Source organism: Arvicola amphibius, chromosome X, assembly GCF_903992535.2.
Source record: "Arvicola amphibius chromosome X, mArvAmp1.2, whole genome shotgun sequence".
NCBI lineage: Eukaryota > Metazoa > Chordata > Mammalia > Rodentia > Cricetidae > Arvicola > Arvicola amphibius.
Genome location: NC_052065.1, coordinates 91,659,955 through 91,681,135, shown reverse-complemented (window position 1 = coordinate 91,681,135; position 21,181 = coordinate 91,659,955). Strand labels below are relative to the sequence as shown.

General features: G+C 44.0%; 1 protein-coding gene across 6 annotated transcripts in view; it reads left to right on the top strand.

Annotated features, from left to right (window-relative positions):
* Tsc22d3 (TSC22 domain family member 3) overlaps window positions 1-21,181 on the top strand; it is a 119,068-nt gene that overhangs the window by 55,673 nt on the left and 42,214 nt on the right. For 2 of the 6 annotated variants that reach the window (XM_038317356.1, XM_038317357.1), the window contains one exon: window positions 1,530-1,958. In XM_038317356.1, coding sequence (XP_038173284.1) covers window positions 1,642-1,958 — 317 coding nt within the window. In that variant the 5' untranslated portion in view covers window positions 1,530-1,641. Of the gene's footprint in view, window positions 1-163; window positions 469-529; window positions 933-1,113; window positions 1,221-1,529; window positions 1,959-5,996; window positions 6,070-21,181 lie in introns of those variants that run through there. The other 4 variants (XM_038317358.1, XM_038317359.1, XM_038317360.1 and 1 more) reach the window with 4 other exon arrangements.

Genomic DNA, 21,181 nt, shown 5'->3' with positions numbered 1-21,181 from the left:
GGGGGGCTCGGAAAAGCGGGAGAACAAGTTGGGGGGAGGGTAAAAAAACCAGGAAAGATGAGTGAGGAGAAAGAGGGAGTGCTGACACGGGGGGGCGAAGTGGGGTGAGACGGGGAAATAAAATGAAGGAAATAAGAGGGGAGGGGGTCGAAGCAGGATCAGAGAAAAAGAGAGGGGCAGCCAGAAATAAGAGGGGCGAAAAGAAATACGAGAAAAAGGAAGGGGAAATGGGGAGCGAAATGGAAGAAACGGGTAAAGAAACTTGGAGAGACGTTAAATGACAGACATAGCGGAAAGAGCGGGAGAAGAAACGGGCGAGTTGAGCGGCGGCGGCGGCGGCGGCGGCGGTGAGGGAGCAGGGAAGGCCCTGGGGAAGCTCGCGGCCGCCGCGACAGCGGTACCTAGGGGAGATGGCGTCGAGTGAGGCGCGGGCGGCGGGACGGAGCACCGGAGGGGGTGTCGAGTGAGGTGAGACGGGTACCGAGAGCCCGGGTGTGTTTTTGGCGAGTTTGGAGTCGGGGCATTTGCTTAGACACTCGTGCTGTTTTTCTGGAACTTTCCAGGAGTCGCTCGCCGAGGAGGCCAGGGCTCTTAGCTCTCCCTCTGCACTTCTCCGCTGCCGGGCGGAGCGGCGCGGCGGCCGTTTAAAGGCCCTGTCACCTCAGGCCTTGAGCTCCTCTGGCCGTCCTGTCAGGGGAGCCCCGGGAAGCGGCGGGACGGGCACCATTGGCCCTCCGGGCGAGCGGGAGACCTGCGCGGCCGGGGCGGCTTGCTCCCCCCACCCCCTTCTCTCCCTCTCTCGCGGGGGAGAGCGGCGCGCGCGCGCTCCTGGAGGTCTGGACGTTTAAGGCGCTGAGTGCCGAGCCACCTAGCGCCAAGCGGCTGAGCCAGCGTTGAAGCGGGCTCCTCCACAGGAGCGCGGGCGGGCGACGGTGCGAGCGACCGCGTGGGCGTGAAGGGGACGGGGAGGTGGGGGGGAGGGGTCGGCCCCCTCAAGGCGGCGGCGGCGGCGGACCGTCCTCCGCCTGCCCCTAGGGGCTCATTTACGTGCTGTCACGCCCCGGTGCGGACCCCCGGGCTCTGGCGGCTCGCTCGCCCGCACGCTCGCTCGGGGCTCCTGCCGCCGCTGCTCGGTCAGCGGAGCCCGCGAGCCTGAGGCCGGAGGCTGGGAGGGCGCGCCGCGGCTCTCCCGTTCCACACGCCCTTCCTGCCAGCGACAGGTCCGCCCGGAGCCACGCTCGCACTTGGGAAACTTAGGACTGCGCCGGGGGGCCCGCCTGTGGCACCTCCGGGGAAGGAGGGTAGAGGTGGCGGCGGGGGGCGGGAGGGGGGGTAAGAGCGGGGAGGGGAGCGGCCCTGGTTTTCAGACCAAGGGAAGGAGGAGGAGGAGGAAGTGAGCCCAAGGGATCCGCTGGGGAGCTGTTTGTCCAGCTGTTTCTCTTCGCACCCTGAGCGCTCCAGCCAGAAGGGGGCCCGCGCCGAAGGTGGCCCGGCTTTTTTTAGGCGCTAATTTCCAACTCTCCTCACAGCTTGTCATTCCCAGGCACCCTGGCGTCCCAAAAGGCCAGCTCGGCGGGCGCGCACCTGCCAGACGCCCCTGACCTCGCCGCCGAGCAGGCAGCCCCCAAGCCTGCAAAGAAGATGGCCCAGTCCAAGCTCGACTGCCGCTCACCTGTCGGTCTCGACTGCTGCAACTGCTGCCTGGACCTGGCCAACCGGAGCGATGTTCAGAACGGCAGCCCCGGGGACAAGAACCCGGGCAGCCCCACCGTGAGCAACTTTCGGCAGCTGCAGGAGAAGCTGATCTTCGAGAACCTCAACGCGGACAAGCTCGACAGCATAATGCGGCAGGATTCCCTGGAGCCCGTGCTGCGGGACCCCTGCTACCTGATCAACGAGGGCATCTGCAACCGCAACATCGACCAGACCATGCTCTCCATTCTGCTCTTCTTCCACAGGTGGGTAGCCGGCCCGAACGCCTGGGAACACGATCCTGCTGACACCGGCCTCTGCTGGATCTTGGCCTCCTGACGAGGGGGCCAACCAGGAAGTTCCCGAGGGGCACTGGGTGGGTGGGGGAGCGGCAGACCGTGGTTGATCCTTTTGGCTAGCTTAGAGCCCCGCGGAGCTCAGGGAATTTTAGCAGGTGCAAGCGCATTTTGAATGGTGCCTGGAAAGGCTCGCAAATTCTAGGGCCCGGAAAATGGGGTGACACCATATGGGTTGGAAGTAGTTGTAGATGCCCCCTCTTGGAATTTCTGTAGTCCGTCAGACTGCCTTGAGGTTCTCTTGAAATTTGAGTTCCACCCTACTCAATGGAACTGAAACTGGGCGGCAGTGACAATGAGGACAAGCGGAACATAATGAACAAATTAGGCTTCTGATGGGGGAAGACCAAGAATGAGGGATGGGAAAAATAGAAACTTGTGAGAACTTTTGAGATTCGGGATGGGGAGGACTGGCCCACTCCGTAGGTTATAGCCTTCCATTTTGTATGCAAGTGAAAAGCAAACCAGAAAAAGCGGTTTAGGATTATTACTTTAAGAACTTCAAGACTCCTGTATGGCAAGAGGATGGATGAATCCACATCCATGTAGACGTGTTGTCTGAGTGTGTATCAGATTTTCTAGAAAGCCTGAAGGAAAGAATGGGAGAAGGGAGGAGATAAACACAATGGGAATGTCCAGGGTATCTGCTATCCCCAACAACGAGATACTTTGGTATTAATAACTTAAGACTCAGATAATTTAGAGGCGGGAACTTCAGGAAACCCTTCTATAGGTGTAGTGTTCTTAGAGATATTGTGTGTATATGTGTGTGTTTATGTGTGCATGCATGCGTGCACACTGGGGTGGATTTTTATTGTTGCTCAATGACACAGGTTATGTAAGAGTGACATTCCCTGCTGGGGGAGACCTAGGTGGTAGTACAAGTTATGCTTCTATCTTTTTCTATGAGCCAGAGCAAGTTCTCTTACCTCCCTGCTCTCTGTATGGCACTTTCTATCTTTGGGCAAATGATGTGCCCAAAGTGATGAAATGCCCAAAGAAATGCTGAATACTCATGCATTACTTGCATGGCAGTAAAACTCAAATGTGATATCTTAAAAGCTACCAAGAAATGCAGGAGGCACTCCTGTCGACCGCTGAGAATGTGTTTACCTCCTTTGTCCCAATACACATCCACTATCTCCTCACTCCAGCCACAGTGGTTCCTGGTGAGGATAAGCAAGGCTACTTGTCTTAATGTTGTTATTATATCAAGTTGTTTCTCTGAGGGATTTTCAATGCCACTGAATAATTTTCTTACTTATTTCACATTAGGCATCAGATTATTTCATGGTCTAAAATAAAGCCAAGCTATAGACAGAATATATTTCAAGAGAATCTTCATTTCTCATGAAATACTACTACAAGTGTATTTAGCCCACAGACACTGAAATCCTGTAGAGCACAATGCTTAACTGGCTCATCATGGTGGTAATGATCTGCTTGCTGGCATAGCTCAGTTAGAGAGTGGGGGAGAAACCTGGAGACAGCACTTGCATTTGCTTCAACTGGCAATGCAAGGGCTCTTCTAGGTCTTTGGTGAATTGAGAGGGTGATTTCTGTTTAGGAAAAAAAAGAGGCCTTAGGAGGGTCTGACCTGGGTGAGTGAAGTGTGAGGCTCACATTTGCCAAGATTTGCAGGGTTTTTGTGTCACACCTCTGTAGTGTCCCGATTCCCTGGGTTTCTTGAAAGACCTCCTTTGTCACCCACTAACAACAGTTTTGGGTACTTAGTTCTTGGCAAAACCTGAAAATGCTACTAAATAGGAATATTAAAGGCACTGTATAAGAGAAAAGAACAAAGTAGGGGGATATGCACCTGACCACAATGCCTTCTGGGACCAGAGCAACTCAGTGTTCTATGCTGCTATCTCAGAAAAAGCCAGAAGGCTACCAGGCTTTTTTTTTTTTTTTTTTTTTTTTAAGCTCAGTAGTGAGTGACAGAATCCTTTGGTAAGAACCTAATAATTATGGCAGGATAAATCACTCTCTTTCCTTAATGACTGGTATTGGAGATCAGATCCTAGATTCAGTCGAGGCTTTGCACAGAATGGCGTGTTCTTTGCAAACTAGAAGAACATTGTTGCTGGTTATGGGTCTTCTCCAATGTCTAGGCTGGACAGTCTTCTATATGAATATTTCCTTTCTTGATTCATTTGATTCCCTGGGTTTCTACCTGTGTAATTCAGCCACAATTTTTACTCCTGTTCCAGTTCACAATAAGACATTTCAGGTCTCTGTTTGAGTGTGTTTTCCATTATCATTTTTCAAGGCAACAACTCCTACCGGAGATTCTGTCTCTTACCTTGTAGCCTATTCTGCTGTTTCAAGGCCTCCAACATTCTTTGGAAGAAGACTTGGCACATTCTTAATTTATATCTGGTTCATTGGTATTGGTCTGTCCTAGTTCCAAGTTTAGGACTGGATTTTCTTAGAACAAAGAGTGTAAGCAATTTGAGGGTAGGGCTGTGTTTTACTTGCTTGGTTTCTCCTTGGTTTCTCCTTATGCAGCCAGTATTCATTAAAGGTGTTTTTGTTTTGTTCTGTTCTGGTGATTATGAATAACTACTTAATTGTTGGTGTACTCTGAGGTAAAGATTTCACAACTTTAACCTTTTTAAAAAAGGTTTTTAAAATCTTTATTGATGATGTGTTTGTGTGTGTGTGCAGGTACCCATGGAAGCCAAAAGAGAGTATCAGAACCCCTGAAGCTGGAGTTACAGGTGGTTGTGAACTGCCTGATGTGGGTGTTAGGAACCAAACTCATTTCCTCTGCAAGAGCACCGAGCACTCTTAACCACTGAACCATCTCTCCAGCCCCACAACTAATCATGTGCTAGAAAATCCTTATTAGTGTTGAAATGTGGATTTTTTTTCTTTTTTAGTTTTAATCACATGTGGTAGCTAATAGTTTGGTAGAAGTTCTGATGGAGTGTTTGTACTTACAGAAATCAGTTAGGATGTGTATGCAGCCGTTTGGTATATAAATGGTACCTCTAGACTATTAGGGAGAAGAAATGTATTTTAAACACCACCCCCTAAATCTTTTGTAATGTAATTAATAACTATAAAGGATTAATAGCTAACAATTATTGTTCATTTATAATACATTATAATACCAAGAATAGCATCTGCATAATCTCATTTAGTATTTATACCAACCCAACAAAACTGATATTATTAGCACCAATTTTCACTTTTATAAGAAGGAAACTGATGCTTGGAAATTTTAAGTTGTCCTGTCTCACAGTGAAGAGCAATACCAAAACTCCAACTGATATCATGGATTCTGGAGTCTACTGAATGTCTAAAAAACCTAACTAACAGCCGGGCGGTGGTGGCGCATGCCTTTAATCCCAGCACTCGGGAGGCAGAGGCAGGCGGATCTCTGTGAGTTCGAGGCCAGCCTGGTCTACAAGAGCTAGTTCCAGGACAGGCTCTAAAGCTTCAGAGAAACCCTGTCTCGAAAAACCAAAAAAAGAAACCTAACTAACTAGCTAACTAACACTAAAGAGGTGCTTAGAACACTTAAATTGTTTCTATGAGGCAAAGAAAAAATGTTATTCCAGAATTTTTCCGAGTGATCAAAATGTCCAATTATTCTACTCTTACACAGTACTCTGATGATCAAACTTGGACAGTCTCAGGGAAAGTGTGATGATTGGTCACTATTATTAGACTTCACTTTATCATTTGTCTGTGCTTCTGAATACTAGAAAGTTTAGGAGAAAGATAGTGTACACTGGACAATTAGCTGAATTTTCCAGTTTATATGCAGTATTTAAAACAAACAGACAGACATAAACCTTCTTAAATGAAAATTTTAAATGAATTTAATTACCTAACTTGCAAGGTGTAGCTAACTGACATGGTAACTGGGAATATTCTGCTCTATGGTTGCTGTTTTTATAACCGCAGATTTATTTCTAAGATTTTTTTTTTGACAGAGTCTCACACTACAGCCCAAGATGGCTTGGAACTCATAATGATCTTGGCTGTCATGGAACTCAGCATAGCCCAGGTTTGTCTTGAACTAAATACAATCCTTCTGACTCTACCTCTCAAGTCCTGGGATTATAGGTATGAGCCACCATACCCGTCCAAAATCAACCATATATTGCCCTTGGTCCCAGAGCATACCTGCTCAGTGTCATCCCAAATGCCCTAAATCTTAATTCCCTTCAGCTCCAAAATTCCTAGGATTCTATCTATAAGCTGACCTGCTACCAACTGGTTCTAATACACAAATCTCAGGAAATAATATTAAATATTTCTGATTACTTGATGTGTGCTAATTCATTTAATATTCTTTGTTGAGCTGTTTGTTAGGTACTAGCATGGAGGAAGAGTTAGATATAGACATCAGGTTTTTTTTCAAGAAATATTTCATACTATTTAAGATTCAAGTCTGTCCTTGAATCTGAACCATCTGTAACTCCTCTCCTATAGCATCAGTGGTATGTAGACCACACCGTGAGAAACCCTGAACTAGAGATTGCAACCCATTGTCAATTAATTTACCATTTGATTTCAAGGACGGGATTCTTTGTCATAGAGAGGTTTTGAGTTTCAATGTGGTTAAGCCTGTCATTCTTTGCTTTTGTGATTTTTGCTTTTGGTATCAGGCTTTGAAAGTCCTTCCTTGGCCTAAGATAATTTAACATAACTATTTCCCAAGTGTCTAGTAGTCTGACACAAAATAGGCACTCTAGGATTAAGGGACATCCTCCATTAAAAACACAAATGCATTTGCAAACTTAACATTAAGGATTTGGATACCTTATGAGAACCCTACCATATAAGAAATTGTCATTTTGCCAAGGCACAGATGTGAATTGCATGTACTGGCAGGCTGGTACATGGAAGCTAGTCCATATGCTGCTGAGAGAGCTCAGTGCCCTACTACCACTATTACATGAGTATCTCTGTGCCATATATATTGTGTGCATACCCATATATTTTATGTGTTTAGTGATGCAATATTTGCAATGTAAATTTTGCCATTTTCACCACTTTATTCACTAAGTAGTAACATACTCAGTCTCTCCTCTCCCCCATCCCCAATAACCTGGCACTTTCTGTCTCTATAGATTTGCTTGTTCTTGTTATTCCATATAAGTGGAAGTGTGCAGTGTATGATCCTTTGTGTATGGCTTCTTTCACTCTCATGATGTTTTCAAGATTCATCTACGCTGTAACATGTAACAGTACTTCACTTCTTTTCATGACTGAATAATATTCCATTTTATTGCTATAACACATTTTGTTTATGCATTCATCTGTTTTATAGATGCATTTCTACTTTGTGTGGCCATTATGAGGAATTCTGCTATTAATATTTTACAAGTACATGCTACAGTAGCTGGTATTTGGGGTATTTGCAGTTGTTTGGGATATATACCTGGGAAAGTCATTGTTCACTGATTTTCATCAAAAATTTTGACCATGTATTCATAATTATTATCTGTCATTTACTTCTTTGCATCATTTCTGAGAAAAGGGTGACAGCTTGTAGGAAGTAGATTTTAATGTGAATGAGATATGGAAAAGCCAAGTTTAGAAAATAGAAGGAAGTGGATAAAGGGTACAGAATTCATGGAAGGCCAGGCTGGGTGGGCTGTTAGTGTAGGGCACTGAGAAGCAAGAGCGCACAAGAAGTCTGCCTAGAAGGTTCAGCTCTTAAAGAGGGTCAGAATGAGGCATTAATTTTATCTTCTTGTCAGTTTAGCCCAGAGAGGACCTATGTGAGTCCATACCTTAGGAAATAACTTTTTCCAGGGTGACCTTATTTTCCCTCTCTAAGTGAAGTTAACACCCTTGCTTATATTTGTACTTCCAGATAAACTGACAGGCTCTCAATTCCAGGTAGTGTTGGCTTCTTTCCAGATTCACTCCAGAAGGCCAAGACATCTAGATAAATGGAGAGAGATGTGTCTGGCCAAGGTTTCCGGGGTCTCTGGGCCCCCTTAATTATGGAGCACCACAGAATACTAGCCCCCAACCACTTCTTAAGAGGAATGAGATTGGCTGTGTCTGTACATGATGGTAGCCACTACACTGTGTTTGCTCATCATTAGCCTGCTCCTACCTGAACTTTCTCCTCTTATGTAAGGCATCCCTCAAGATAACTGCAAAGCTGTAATCTGCCATGGCTGACTGAGTTTACATAACAAATTGGTTGGTGTCATGCAATAGTCTTTTGAGCCCTTGAGAAACCAGTGTGCTGAAAGAGGCCAAAGCTTGGGCTCATTTGTAGGGGTACTTTGTGTGCTCAGTGTACTCAAGGGAGAGCATTCCATGACCACAAGGGTCAGAAAGATGAAATTTCCTTTTCAGATGAAGAGAGTAATGATGACTCAGGACATACTGTGCTGTCCCAATGCCTGCAATAATGGGGCAAGAGTAAGGGCTTCATTTTATGCCAGAACTTTGGCAGACAAGGCCGTCCATGGAATCACCTAGGTTAATGGGAGCCCTCTGTAGGACTAAAGGCTAAACCCCACCTTTAGCAAACTTCACCCAGTGAGGGGTCAGCCAGGGGGAAAAATAGCTTCTGGAAGTTACTGTCTTCCATGCTGAAATCCAGCTTAATCGAGGAGTTGGAATAGAGATAAACTAGGAGCAGAAAGCAAGCTTATTCAAATGCTGTGCTAGGAAGAAGATGATTTTATCAGCAAGTAAGTTCATTTGTACCTTCTGGCTAGGAATCTTCCCCAAAGTAGCTACTGAACTTTTAGAAACATTGTAAGAGGTGTGAGGTCCCAACCAACACAAGAGAAGGAATGAGAAGGTTCCCAATGTGCAGACACTAGTCCAAGAGAAAACAAAGACTGCAGGCAGGTTCAGTCAGTGATGACCAAAGCATGTTATTGCCTTCCTTTCTTGAGAGTAACATTTCTTAGATAGACCAAGCCTGAAATCAGTTCCCTGCCTATGGACGTATCACAGTGACCTTTCTCAAAGGAAGAATTTACTCACAAAATAGCTCTAAGTATTCAACCTACTTTCTTTTGTCTTCTCGTCAGAGGAGATGAAGATCAGCTGCTTACAATGCAGGGGTCTGATAGGGATTCCTGCCTCTCTGAGCTGTGTACTTCTCTGAGTTGTGTCCACCAAAAATTGGGTCCAACTATCCCCGAGGAAAGAGTGAGAAGTGAGAGAAGTGGATCCAGTGGCTGCATTCTAGCTTAGCCCCTTTGCACCTCTCCTACACTACTGTTTAGCCTCACTTTCCAAACTAGGCTGGGCCTGTGCCAGCCTCAGGGCCCTGACTCATATCTCATGCAGTGCCTTATGTAATAGTGCCAGGTTACTGAGCCATCAAGCTTCTGCTTGCTCAGTGGTGGGCTTCCCTCAAGGCCAGGCACTCAGAAGCCTGCTTCAGGTTTAAATGGAGCTCATACTTTCCAAGGAAAAGCTTGCTATTCCCTATGTGAGGTAAACAGTTGTCTCAGAGGTAAATGCCAGACTTCAAGGTGTGAATAGCTTTAGTTCCACACTTAGAAGTAGATGTAAGCAGACAGGCAAGCTGGAAAGGATTTGGTGTGACTGAAGTCATTTGCAAGGGGTACCGCTACTTTTTCCTAATAGTGCACTACTAAAGGAATGATGTGTTAAGGGGCTTCAAAACAGGTCTCAGAAATCCCCTTTCCTTTTTTTATCTGATTATCAGGTCAGGAACGTTTCTGGATCCCTAATTTGATAGACATTTGGCAGAAAGGTGTACCTGAAGCTAGAAGAACCATGTAAATAAAAGCACTTCACATGCTAATTCCCAGTCCATTTCCCATGAATTCTCATAGTTCTCAGGTCTCCCTAAATTCACCATGATTTTTAGGTTGGTTCATCTTGTTTTGCTTGGGGGTTTTCTTTTTGCCTATTTAGAAAATTACATTACGGTAAGCTTAGTACAACTGAGCCCTAGTAAAATTAGGGTTGCTAGATTCTGACATTCTTCTCTAATAAACAACTCAATATACAATACACCTATCCCTATCAATCTAATATTCTGTTGACTCCAAGTTTGTGACTAAGTCAGTAGCTCATCCTCTTCTCCTCCCTTGTGTTTGCCCCAGCCTGTTCCACTATGTTGCCACCAGGTAAGTGGCTTGCAGGCTGAGGTTAATTGAGGAGACTGACTGCTCTCTAGTCCAAGAAAAAGAGAGAAAAGCAGGGAAACAAGTTTTTAAAAAGTGACTTAGAAAATACTAACAGGCATAATCTGCATCCAGAGATCGTACTCATGAGTTCTTGGACAAGCCCATGACCATTATCTCAGGGCTCAAGAGATCTGGGCATTCCAAGTTCTGAAGACACATTACAGCCAGAAGCAAGGAAAACTGTAAACCCCTACCACGATATTTGCACTTGTCACTCCTCCCTCTCCCCTGCTTCATAGTCGTAGAGGAAAAAGGAAAGGGATGAAAAAGAAAAAGGGAAGCATAAGAACTACTCAGTTTTAAGAGTACTTAATCTGCCTACTCTGGTGCACAGAGAAATGAGTAATGGCAGCATCTCTTTCAACCTTGTACTGAGCCACCAAACACTTCAATTAATCAGTCCATCATTTATTGACCAAAGGTCTGATACTTATTGAGCTCTGACTGCGGATTTATTGAATGCCTACCTTTCCTGCAAGTCCCTGTAAAGGACACAGGGCTATCAGACGCCAAGGCCAGTGTCTGAAAAATTGAAAGTGTGGCCCTGGGGAGTAGAGCAGTTGCCACCAAGGACTGGGAACAAAGAAGTGTTGCAGGCTGAGGGCTTTTTAAAAACTGAGTTGAGGTTATGCTCCTTGAGAGAAAGGTCTTACACACTTAGTGGAGCTTGGCTTGTGCCAAAGCAAACTAGGAAGGGAGAGTCTCTTTATGGCGGCAGCTTCCAGCAGAGCCTTAACGAATGGGTTGGCTTTGGCAGGTGTTTAGTAGTTGGCTGGCTGGCTGCAAGACTTTCTGGTTAGGAGAGGAGAGGAGAAGCTTGCCAGCCCCGCAGGGATCCTGGTAGGAAGGGGCTGGCCTGGAGTGAGAAAACTTTTTATTCTTCCTGGGCTGGAACCCAGAGTTACCAAGCTTTAGGAACAGGAGAGAAAGGCTTACTTTAGCACTGTCCCTCACTATTCTTTTTGACTCAGGACAAGCTGGACTCTGGTATCCTTTACTCGAGACTTTGGACTATCCCTCCATAGAGGGAGGCATCTAGAGAATGGGAGCAGGAAGATACCTCTGTCTTATGACTACTGGAACCAAGAAGGTTGAACATAGGTATACAGTAGAGGATAAGCCCCTGAAGAACCTGGGATGTAGCTTCATATCTGGATCTCAGCTTCCATCTCTACAAGGACTCTTTAGAAGAAATAAAAACAGAAGCAGAGTAGTATCAGGGTGCTACTGTGTGTGTGTGTGTGTGTGTGTGTGTGTGTGTGTGTGTGTGTAAAATTGTCTCATGTCTTTCTCGGAAAAAGACTAGTAGCCCTCTAGGGTGTCATTTTAGGCTTGTTTACACCACAGAAAACTCTTTCTTAGCTGGGTGGTAGTGGTGGTGGCGCACGCCTTTAATACCAGTACTCAGGAGTCAGAGGCAGGTGGATCTCTGTGAGTTCGAGGCCAGCCTGGTCTACAAGAGCTAGTTCCAGGACAGGCTCCAAAGCTAGAGAAACCCTGTCTCGAAAAACCCTCTAAAGCTCTCTAAATGAAGGTCTTTAGGTAGGCTTGAGAAAGGTGGGAAGCCTCAAGTTGGCAGGAAAGGAGAGGGAGCTAGATTAACAAAAGAACCTGCCTCAGGTCAACTGATCAAGGAAGGTATTGCTCAAGGTCAGTATTCCATCTTTATTTCCTAGTGCTCTCTACCCCAGTCAATGTCCTGGATACCTGTGCCCACCATCCTTTCTTACAAGTGGTCTGAAGAATTCACACTTAAGTTCATGAATTGATTCACTCAACAAGAAGTGAATATTCTAGGTTCAATGTCACTGAGGGTACAATGGGAAATACAAAAGGCAAAAGGCATGCATGATCTTATCTCAGAGAGTCTGGCAGAAACCAGATGATGATGGTAATGAATATATGAATTCTGAACTACCAAGAGAGAAGAATATAGCAAAGAGACTTCCTAAGGAATCTAAGGAATGGCAACTGTGCTAAAGAAATGAATATTCAGTATTGAAATTCTAATTATCAGCCAGGCAGTGGTGAGATACACCTTTAATCCCAACAGTCTGGAGGCAGAAGCAGGCAGATCTCTGTGAGTTCAAGGCCAGTCTGGTCTCCAGAGCAAGTTCCCAGGACAGGCTTCAAAACTACACAGAGAAACCCTGTCTTAAAAAAACAAACAAACAAACAAAAAACAAGAAAGAAAGAAATTCTAATTATCAGACACAGGTCAAAGGAAGACATGTCCAGAAAAAAAAGGATTTCTTGGAACCCTTCAAGTAATACCATGCAGATAGTTTTCACACCCGTAGACATATGTCTAGGCCATGAGTAGATAGCAGGTCCAAAGCAGAAGGAATAACAACATTCTGACAAGTGGAAGAGATAAGTTTAAAGCCCGTGAGGCAACTAGCATTTAATGTCATCCTTTGCTAAAAATAGTCCCTGACAGTATGGAAATGTGTAAAGGCTAGTCCTGGGGACCATGATAAAATGGGTATAGCCTGTGGGGAGGAAAATTTGGTTTTGTAAATTATTTACTGAACAGCAGCAACAGAAACAAACAAAAAAACAGACAAAAACACAATTGAGGGGATGCTTTTTGTTTTTCTCCTTTGAGATCCTTCTGAACTATGAATGATTCTTATTTTAAGACGCAACTGGGCACAGCACTGCAGGTCTCTAAACTCCTTTCTAGGGTCCATGGTAGTGTCAGATATTTGTCTAAGCTGAAAAAGATAACCTGGATATAGAAGAGAAGGGTACTACACCACTGAGGTGGGCACGGAAATTGATCATAGGTCCCCATGTAGCTTTCCTTTGAGAGACGTGGCTTCACAAAGAAAAAGCAGGTGACAGTTGAAAGCCAAATGGGATCAAAGGAAAATTGAATTGTGAAGGGTCAGGAGTAGGCTATAAGACTTTCAGAGCCAACAAGAGGTAAACCTAGGACTGGAGGTACCTGTTTGTCAAAACTAAGGAACTAAGATCACTGGTTTAAAGAGGAGTTTAAGTGTCAGAAAGTAGTAATCAAGAGACAGAAGGTTTTCAAATAAAAGAAAAATGACAGCTCAGCTATATTGACTAGCTGTTTCCCAACCACATTAGGGACAGAATAAGAGAAAACATGCCTATACTATAGCATGAATAACTGAGATTAGATAGCAGAGATAACTTCCTGACTATAGGCATCCAGAGAAGCTAGACAGAATTACCAAAAAGTATTATTTATGACTTTAAGGTATGGGACAGGTGTAATGCTATCAATAGCTGGATAAAAGCGAGAATGTTGATTTAATAAAGGCTATGGCAGAAGGGGATAGACAGTTCGGGAAAGCAAATAGGTAAGGAACAAGAACCTGGTCTACAAGAGCTAGTTCCAGGACAGGCTCCAAAGCCACAGAGAAACTAAAAAAAAAAAAAAAAAAAAAAGCACGTGATGCAAGATAAAAAAAAATGTGTGACAATTTTATAATAAGAATGCTATTGTGGGGCTAGAGTGATGGTTTGGCCATTAAACGCTTGTACTACTGCCTGGTGGTGGTGCCGCACTCACTTGGGAGGCAGAGGCAGATGGATCTCTAAGTTCGACGCCAGCCTGGTCTACAAGAGCAAGTTCCAGGACAGGCTCCAAAGCTACAGAGAAACCCTGTCTCAAAAAAAAAAAAAAAACAAAAACAAAAAACGTTTGTCCTGCTTTTGTTCTCACTCAATTCAGTTCCCTGAACCACGTCCCATGTTGAACAGCTTACAATGTCCTGTATCTCCAGTTTCAGGGGGATATGATACCTCTGGGCTCCACAGGCTCCAGCACTCACACACATAATTAAAAGTAGTAAAAATAAATCTTTGAAAGAGTATCAATTAAATTTCCATTAGAGGCGAATCATTACAGCTAGCATATGTTCTTGTATGACAGAGTGGTGTGTGGAAATGAACTTTGTGAGGAACTGTTAAGACTCCTTCCAGAATCCTCCAACTTTCTTGTCTCTTAGCTAAATTAGTATCAATGGGGTGCTCCCATCCCTTACACTTAACGATTTGGGAGTTCACTCTGTTCTGGAGACAGTGGAATAAGATTACCTATCCCAAGTGCTTATGGAAAGAAGGACTTTGTCCTCATGCACATGACAAAGATTAGATGCAGAGGACAGATTTCCTGCCCCAGGAAGCTTAAAATTTAGTAGTATGGACAGATATGAAATAATAATTGCACAAATGAAAATATTGATTCACTTATCACAGAAAAGGAACAGGAAGCTGGTGAGCACAGCATAAGAGGGGCTTCACTTGGGACTAGAGAATCTGCAAAAGAAAATCCCTTCTTAAGACCTTAGGAATTGCCAGTGACCCACAGTGAGTATATTTTGCCCAAAATCAGTAGCAAGAAAATTTTAAAAATGAACCTAATCACCATTAATGCCCTCAAAAGTAGATGTTGAATCTCCTACAACTCACTGAAGTCTTGTCAAACAAAAGTAGCCCACCCCAAGTAAATTTTCTCACTCCCGAGATCACATAGCCTTGATTAAGGGAGAATGATTCTCTGTGTGTCACAGTGGCCTATCAATTAAAAAATCTGTGTCTTGAAGACTTTGAAGAGTTCACTACCTGCCAGATGAACAGGATGGAGGTCAATGAAGTGAATAAAGGACTAACATGAGAAAGTTATACCAAAGAGCTGCTCATGGTGGCACATGCATATAATCCCAGCACTTGGGAGGTAGAAGCCTGAAGATCAGGAGTTCAAGGTCATGTTCCTCTACTTGTGTAGCAGATTCAAGGCCAGCTTGGATTACGTGAGACACTGTCTCAAAAAAAAAAGAAAGGAAATTTATTTGAAACTACCCTCCAGTACACACACTAGAAATAGTCACATCTCCAAAAATGCCCTCATTTTACTCTTTAAATGTGAAAAGATTTGCTAAGATTGCCTTATTTGGGCTACAGGTTAGGTTCAGTGCTGAAGAACAAGTAGCTAGGTTACAGAAAGATAGTACCCCATTTCACTGTTCCTTTATCTCTCTTCTCGGGAAACTGATTAGTTCTGGCCCTTCTGAGCAATTGGTAGACTACTCAACCTTCAAAAGTGGACTACCAAGTGGCTCAGAGGTCATCAAGCATTGTGTATTCATGAGATAGGGCCTTTCCTTTCAATGGACAATCACCTAACATACTGTGAGTTTGTCAGTTTTTCCAGCAAACCTTGGTGTCATCATTTAGAAATTAGTGACAATACGATTAAAAAAATTGAGAGGGTACTCCAAGAAGGCATCTGTATTCCAGTATTCTTTCATTAGTATTAGAGACATCTTATGTGGTACAAAAACAAAACATCTGTCTATCCTTGCCTCCCGTTCTCCCTAAACCCTTCTCTGCCCGACTCCTCCCCATCTGCTGTCAGTCACAAATCTTCTCCTGCCCAGAACCACAACTGAAATCCAATCCAGTAATCTTTCCCTGTAACAAGGCTAGCTCTCTCTGCCTTCATTCACCTTTAGGTAAAAAGAACTAAGAATACTTTGGTTTCCCTCCTGCTGGTGGTGGTGTGCGGTTGGGGGTGGGTGAGCCATGGCTTTGACATTTAAAGCAGAAATTTAAACATACATAAGCACAGGGGTGCCTTTCTACCATTACTTAGCCAATTTATGAAGTTGAGAGCACTGTGGGGCTTGGGATGGCATCTTTGAGACCCATACTTCCTTCCCAAGATTGACTATTATCTGCTGTACCTTGAACAGAACATAGAGGCTTAGAATTGTAAATACTTTCTCAATAATCTGCTCTGAACCCTCCCAACACCAAGGAGAAAACTGAGGCCCCAAGTGGGGTGGAGTGGGTACCCGCCCCAAACTGAACAGCCAATTAGTGAACAGCTGGATAAAGAAATCATGTCTCCTGATTCTCTGATCCAATGATCTTCCAACTTTTCATCTCTAGATGGCTGTACACATACCATCCCAGTAGGTACACAACATCTCCATGCCAGAAGACCAGCTTCAGGCCCATTAAATGCCAAAAACGTGTTTTTAAAATTTGATTTTATTTAATGGAATTGACCAGTGGTTTGGGTGTTAGGGAGCCCCAGCCCTAGAATCCTACTTCTCTTCAGACTGGGGTTGCATGCCACAGCCACAGTCATGCAAAGGGGACAAAAAAGCTTGCTGTTCGGGTTGGAAAAGAAATCAGTTGCTGAAACATTGGTCTTTTTGAAAGTTCCAACCACAGGGGCTGGCTGGCAGAGCCTCTGTCTGGGTTTCCCGGGAGGATCCGGCCCTCCCCTTTAGTCTGGGAGTTAGTTTAGGAAACTGGCCCAGCCTCCGCAGAAGATCCTGAGGGCAGCACTTGCCTCAGGAGCTCCAGTCTTTCCTCAGAGCCCAAGAGCCCCCAGAGGCACTCAGGACTCAGGGCAAGGAGCATCTTTCTGCCTCCGCAGCAGAGCCAGCCTAGGCTGGCCCTGAGGTTCCTTGAGCACTTTTACTTTGGAGTCTGTGAAAGAGTTTCCAATTGCTCCCGCCCTAGCCAGGAAACTACAGGGAAAGAGAGAAGGGGGAGAAAGGACAAGAGGAGACAGAGAAAAAACAACTCTAGCCAGGCAACCAAAGTTTCCCTGTGCAACTGGGAAATGAAGGTGGAAAGGCTGGAGGAACCCCAGCTCATGGAGGAGCCCCAGCTCGGGGAGGACCCAGAGCCTGGGGAGGAGGCACAGTTCCTGGATGAGTTACAGCTCGATGTGGTAGAGAGTGGGTCAGATTTGGATCCAGAAGATCTGGGTTCGAGTCCAGACTTTGCCACCAATCTGATGCTTGAGCTTGAGTAAGTAACTCCCTGCCCTTCTATGGGCTGCTTTCCCTCATTATACAATGGGGAGGGAGAGATAAGATGGTCTCTAGGGTCTCTTCCAGTTTAGATATTTGGGAAGAATATGTCTGTAAATTTGTCTATGTGTAGGGTTGGATTGCAGAAAAAGTTGAATCAGCTGTTGCATACCTTAATGTCAGAATGATGTTTAAGGGGCACAAGAGAGTCACATGAGTAAGATGAATAAAAAAGGTGGTGAATATGGGAGTTATGACCCCCAAAATAAGGCTTACCATAATGTCAGCTTTGATTTAAAAAAAAAAAAACTCAAAGAGATTAGGCTTGGAGCAAGCGTATAAGTAATGAGAAAAAGGGCATTTGGGGTCTTGTTATGTATAGTTGCTAATACATCCCTCAACCAAATGTCTCCCCATAGCATCATCTATCCTATAATGCAGCTATAGAACCCAAATTGTGTTTATTGTGTTTTTCATATGTAGCTTTGGAGGAATTCTCAATTGAACAGAAGGGAAGTAACATCAGATATCTGTTCACATCCAGAATTCCTAGCAAACCATAACTCCCACTAGACTTACTGCTGCATGACTTAAAGCAGACCCTTTAGCAAATCTGAAGATATAGATAGATAGATAGATAGATAGATAGATAGATAGATAGATAGATAGTTCCCCCATTCATAATATGTAGATGAGCTGCCAAACCCTCGTCTGCTTTATGTGTGCTAGTGTTTGGGACATGGTACTATATTCAGATTCATTCAATACTGGCCATTTTTCCATGGGTTATATGGTAAGTGTCTACAGACCATAGGAGGGGACATTTATCTAGCAACCAAAGAGCTCCTCATCATGAGAGGCATGATACCTTGAAGTTTCTCATGTGGCAAATTATTTACATTGTCATCTGTTGTCCTATGCCTATCAGCATCTATACTGCTGGGGAAACTGCAGTGGAGACAATAAGTAGAAAGGGAGCCTCCCTCAACTTGCCCAGATACTTGCCCACATCCCTAGAACCATTAATCACGCATTCTTTGCCCTCACTGTCACCTTTACACTTGCCCATAATTCTGTCTGTCTCAACTGAATTCATTTCTTCAATTATTTCTTGGCTGATTTCTGGCCACTTGGATTAATCTTAATAAATTTCTAAGATTGAAAAGATCTTCATATTTTCACAGAACAAAGGTTTTTTTTTAATAATTGCAAAATGTAAAATCCTTTCTGGCAACTTAGGGACTGTAAGAAGGAGAAGAAAAGAAAGGGAAGAGATTTTACTGAGGAGAGGAGAAATGACTTTAAGGGAGAGAAAGGGGATAAAGAAAATTGGGGCTAAATAGAGGAGGTAAATTGTATTATCACTTTCCCTAAGGAGAGATTATACTTCTAAAGTCACAAATAAGAATCTACATGTGTCTTTAATGTTTGTAGAACTTTGGTCATCAATTTGACAGTTTTTCTTTGCCAAAAGAATTTCATACTCCTTCCATGGTTGGAGACACCACAAGGGTGGTACATTTAGGCAGCTCTGGGAGGTAGGGGAACCAGGTGGCCAGAGCTCCCAGTCTCCCATAGAGCAGCTCTTCTTCTCTAAGGACCTTGCATCCAGAGACCTTGAAAGATTTTATCTTAGAGTAGGGAGTAGGCAAGGGATGGAGGGTGATTATTGTTTACCAACCACAAAGAGGTTTGTAAACCACTGAAGGACCTTAACTCTCCAACCAAACAAGAATTTCTTACAAATAAATTATCCATAAGAGGTGGAGACACTGCCTGGACTTAGGCAACTAGCACAAGCACAAGCCATTTCTCTTGTCGATCAAACCTGCTTGTTAGACTCCCTATCTGTTTAATACAAATCAAATCAGCATACATTCTTCTTGAAACAGAACAGTTTGGCCTTCCAGTAGCATTCCTGCTGTGGGCCTCCTTTGTTTCTTTACCACCCGGGTAGCAGGCTAGTGGCCAGAGGTGTTTTTGGCTGCAGTGTTCAACTAGGGGCATCTTGTGCTTCATGGGACCTCTATAAGTACAAGATATGGCTCATGGGTGGGCAGGCTAGCCACTGATGTGGGCTTGAGGCACTCCAGCCCACACAGCCCCTGGGGCTAAGGTGGAGGAAGTCCACTCCACAGAATGTACTGGTTTAGTTAAGTGAAGTCTAGTGTGGCATTCTGTGCAGGGGAAATAGCTCGAGGGAAGGAACACTTGACCAGGAATAAGGGCCCTGTGTTCTGTAGCAAACTCCAGCTTTGGCCGAGGCTGTCACCTGAAAGGAGAAAAATAATAACTGGCTCTGAGAGGAAGGAGGGAGGGAGCCAGGCTCAGGATGGTATCCTGGCCATTTGGGGCAGTCGAAAGCCCCACCAGCTTTACATTTGGAGAAAGAAATAAAGCAGTGCTTGTTGGCTATGGGAACCATCTGTGTGCATGATACAGAAAGCACTGTTTCTCCAACTGTGGCAAACATACACTGGTGGTGTGCAAGATGATTTTAGGTGGTATAAGGACTAACTGTTTTTTTTTCTATTTTTATAGCTATTTATTGATTTAACATGTATTGGGGTAAATCGGCTAGCACATACACTCTGATTTCAGAATTATTTCTAAGGGTGAGGCATTTTTAAAAGGCTCATCTGCTTAAAGTTAATTTTGAGAAAATTTCTTGACAGTAGACAATTAAGTCAAGGACATGGAACTACCACACTGTCTTTAACAGACACATGGCAAGAAAATCCAGGGGAAAACAAGAGTCATACAATAAGGCCTGAGGTTTTCTTTTTCATGTGAACCTGGCTGGAAATCATCCTCTGAAAACCTTATTCCAAACACAAGATCAACCTGCTATTTTTATATCTTTGGTGTCCTTCTCTGCCCCATGACACTCAGCACTCCTTATTAGGTCTTTCACTCCTAGTGAGCACTGTCTTGACCACACTTTGGTAAACATCGACTAATAAGTGTTAGAGAGCTTGTGGGGCTGTCCCCATCTGCCTCCATTGGCTTCCTCTCAGCATTGGCCATTGCTTCATTCAAATCCAAGGTAGGTATCTTCCAGGAAACAAGGCGAGAGATTAGTCTTTCTTTGAATGTTCAAGATGAGAGGAGGACAAGAGCTGTCACTGAGGTAATTTTGCATGGATTTGTACTGATCTTTGGACAGATTAGAAAAAGATTTTGTGAGAAATGTGTATAAAATCAAACTGAACAAGAGAATTCTCACTTCTGCTGGGATTCTATAATGGGCTCTATGTAACATATGTTTAGTTCTCTTCCTCCTTCCATTAATCTGAGACAGATAGCATGATGCTTACAGAACCTGATGTTTAATCCTACTTTCTCCTAGAGTCCTGCCTGGCAGATTATGAGGGTGAGCCCCAAGCAGAAGCAATAAAAGTTGTGAGCTTGGCATATATTTCCTTGTGGCTAGGTTATATTCAGGAGAATTGTATGTCTTTCCCATGTGTCTGATCTCTTGAACTAGCTCAAGTATAGTTGACTGATCTTCAACTCAAAGAATTTTCTTTGGTCATACATTCTAATGGCTAACTAGCCGTGCTCTGAAATTATTACCCCTGCCCCCATGCTCCCAAATTTTGTCAGCCGATCTTGTCTGCTTCCAATTTCCAGGTGGATATATATATATATATATATATATATACATATATATATGTATATTTTTTCCTTTGGATTTACCTTATTACTTAGCTTCTCTAGGATCATGAACTATAGGCTCAATGTCCTTTGTTTATGGCTAGTATCCTTTGTTTATGGCTAGTCCTTTGTTTATGGCTAATGAGTACTCACTACATGAGTACATACTATATTCATCTTTTAGAGTTTTGGGTTATCTCACTCAGGATAGTGTTTTCTAATTCCATCCATTTGCATGCAAAATTCAAGATATCATTTTTTTAAACCACTGATGTGTAGATGTGCCACACTTTCTTTATCAATTCTTCCGTTGAGGGGCATCTCTAGTCAGACTGATGATTATCTTTTTTTAAATTTTTTTATGATGTATTTATCTTTATTTTATATGCATTGGTGTGAAGGTGTCAGATCCCCTGTAACTGGATTTTCAGACAGTTGTGAGCTGCCATGTGGGTGCTGGGAATTGAACCCGGGTCCTCTGGAAGAGCAGTCAGTGCTCTTAACCGCTGAG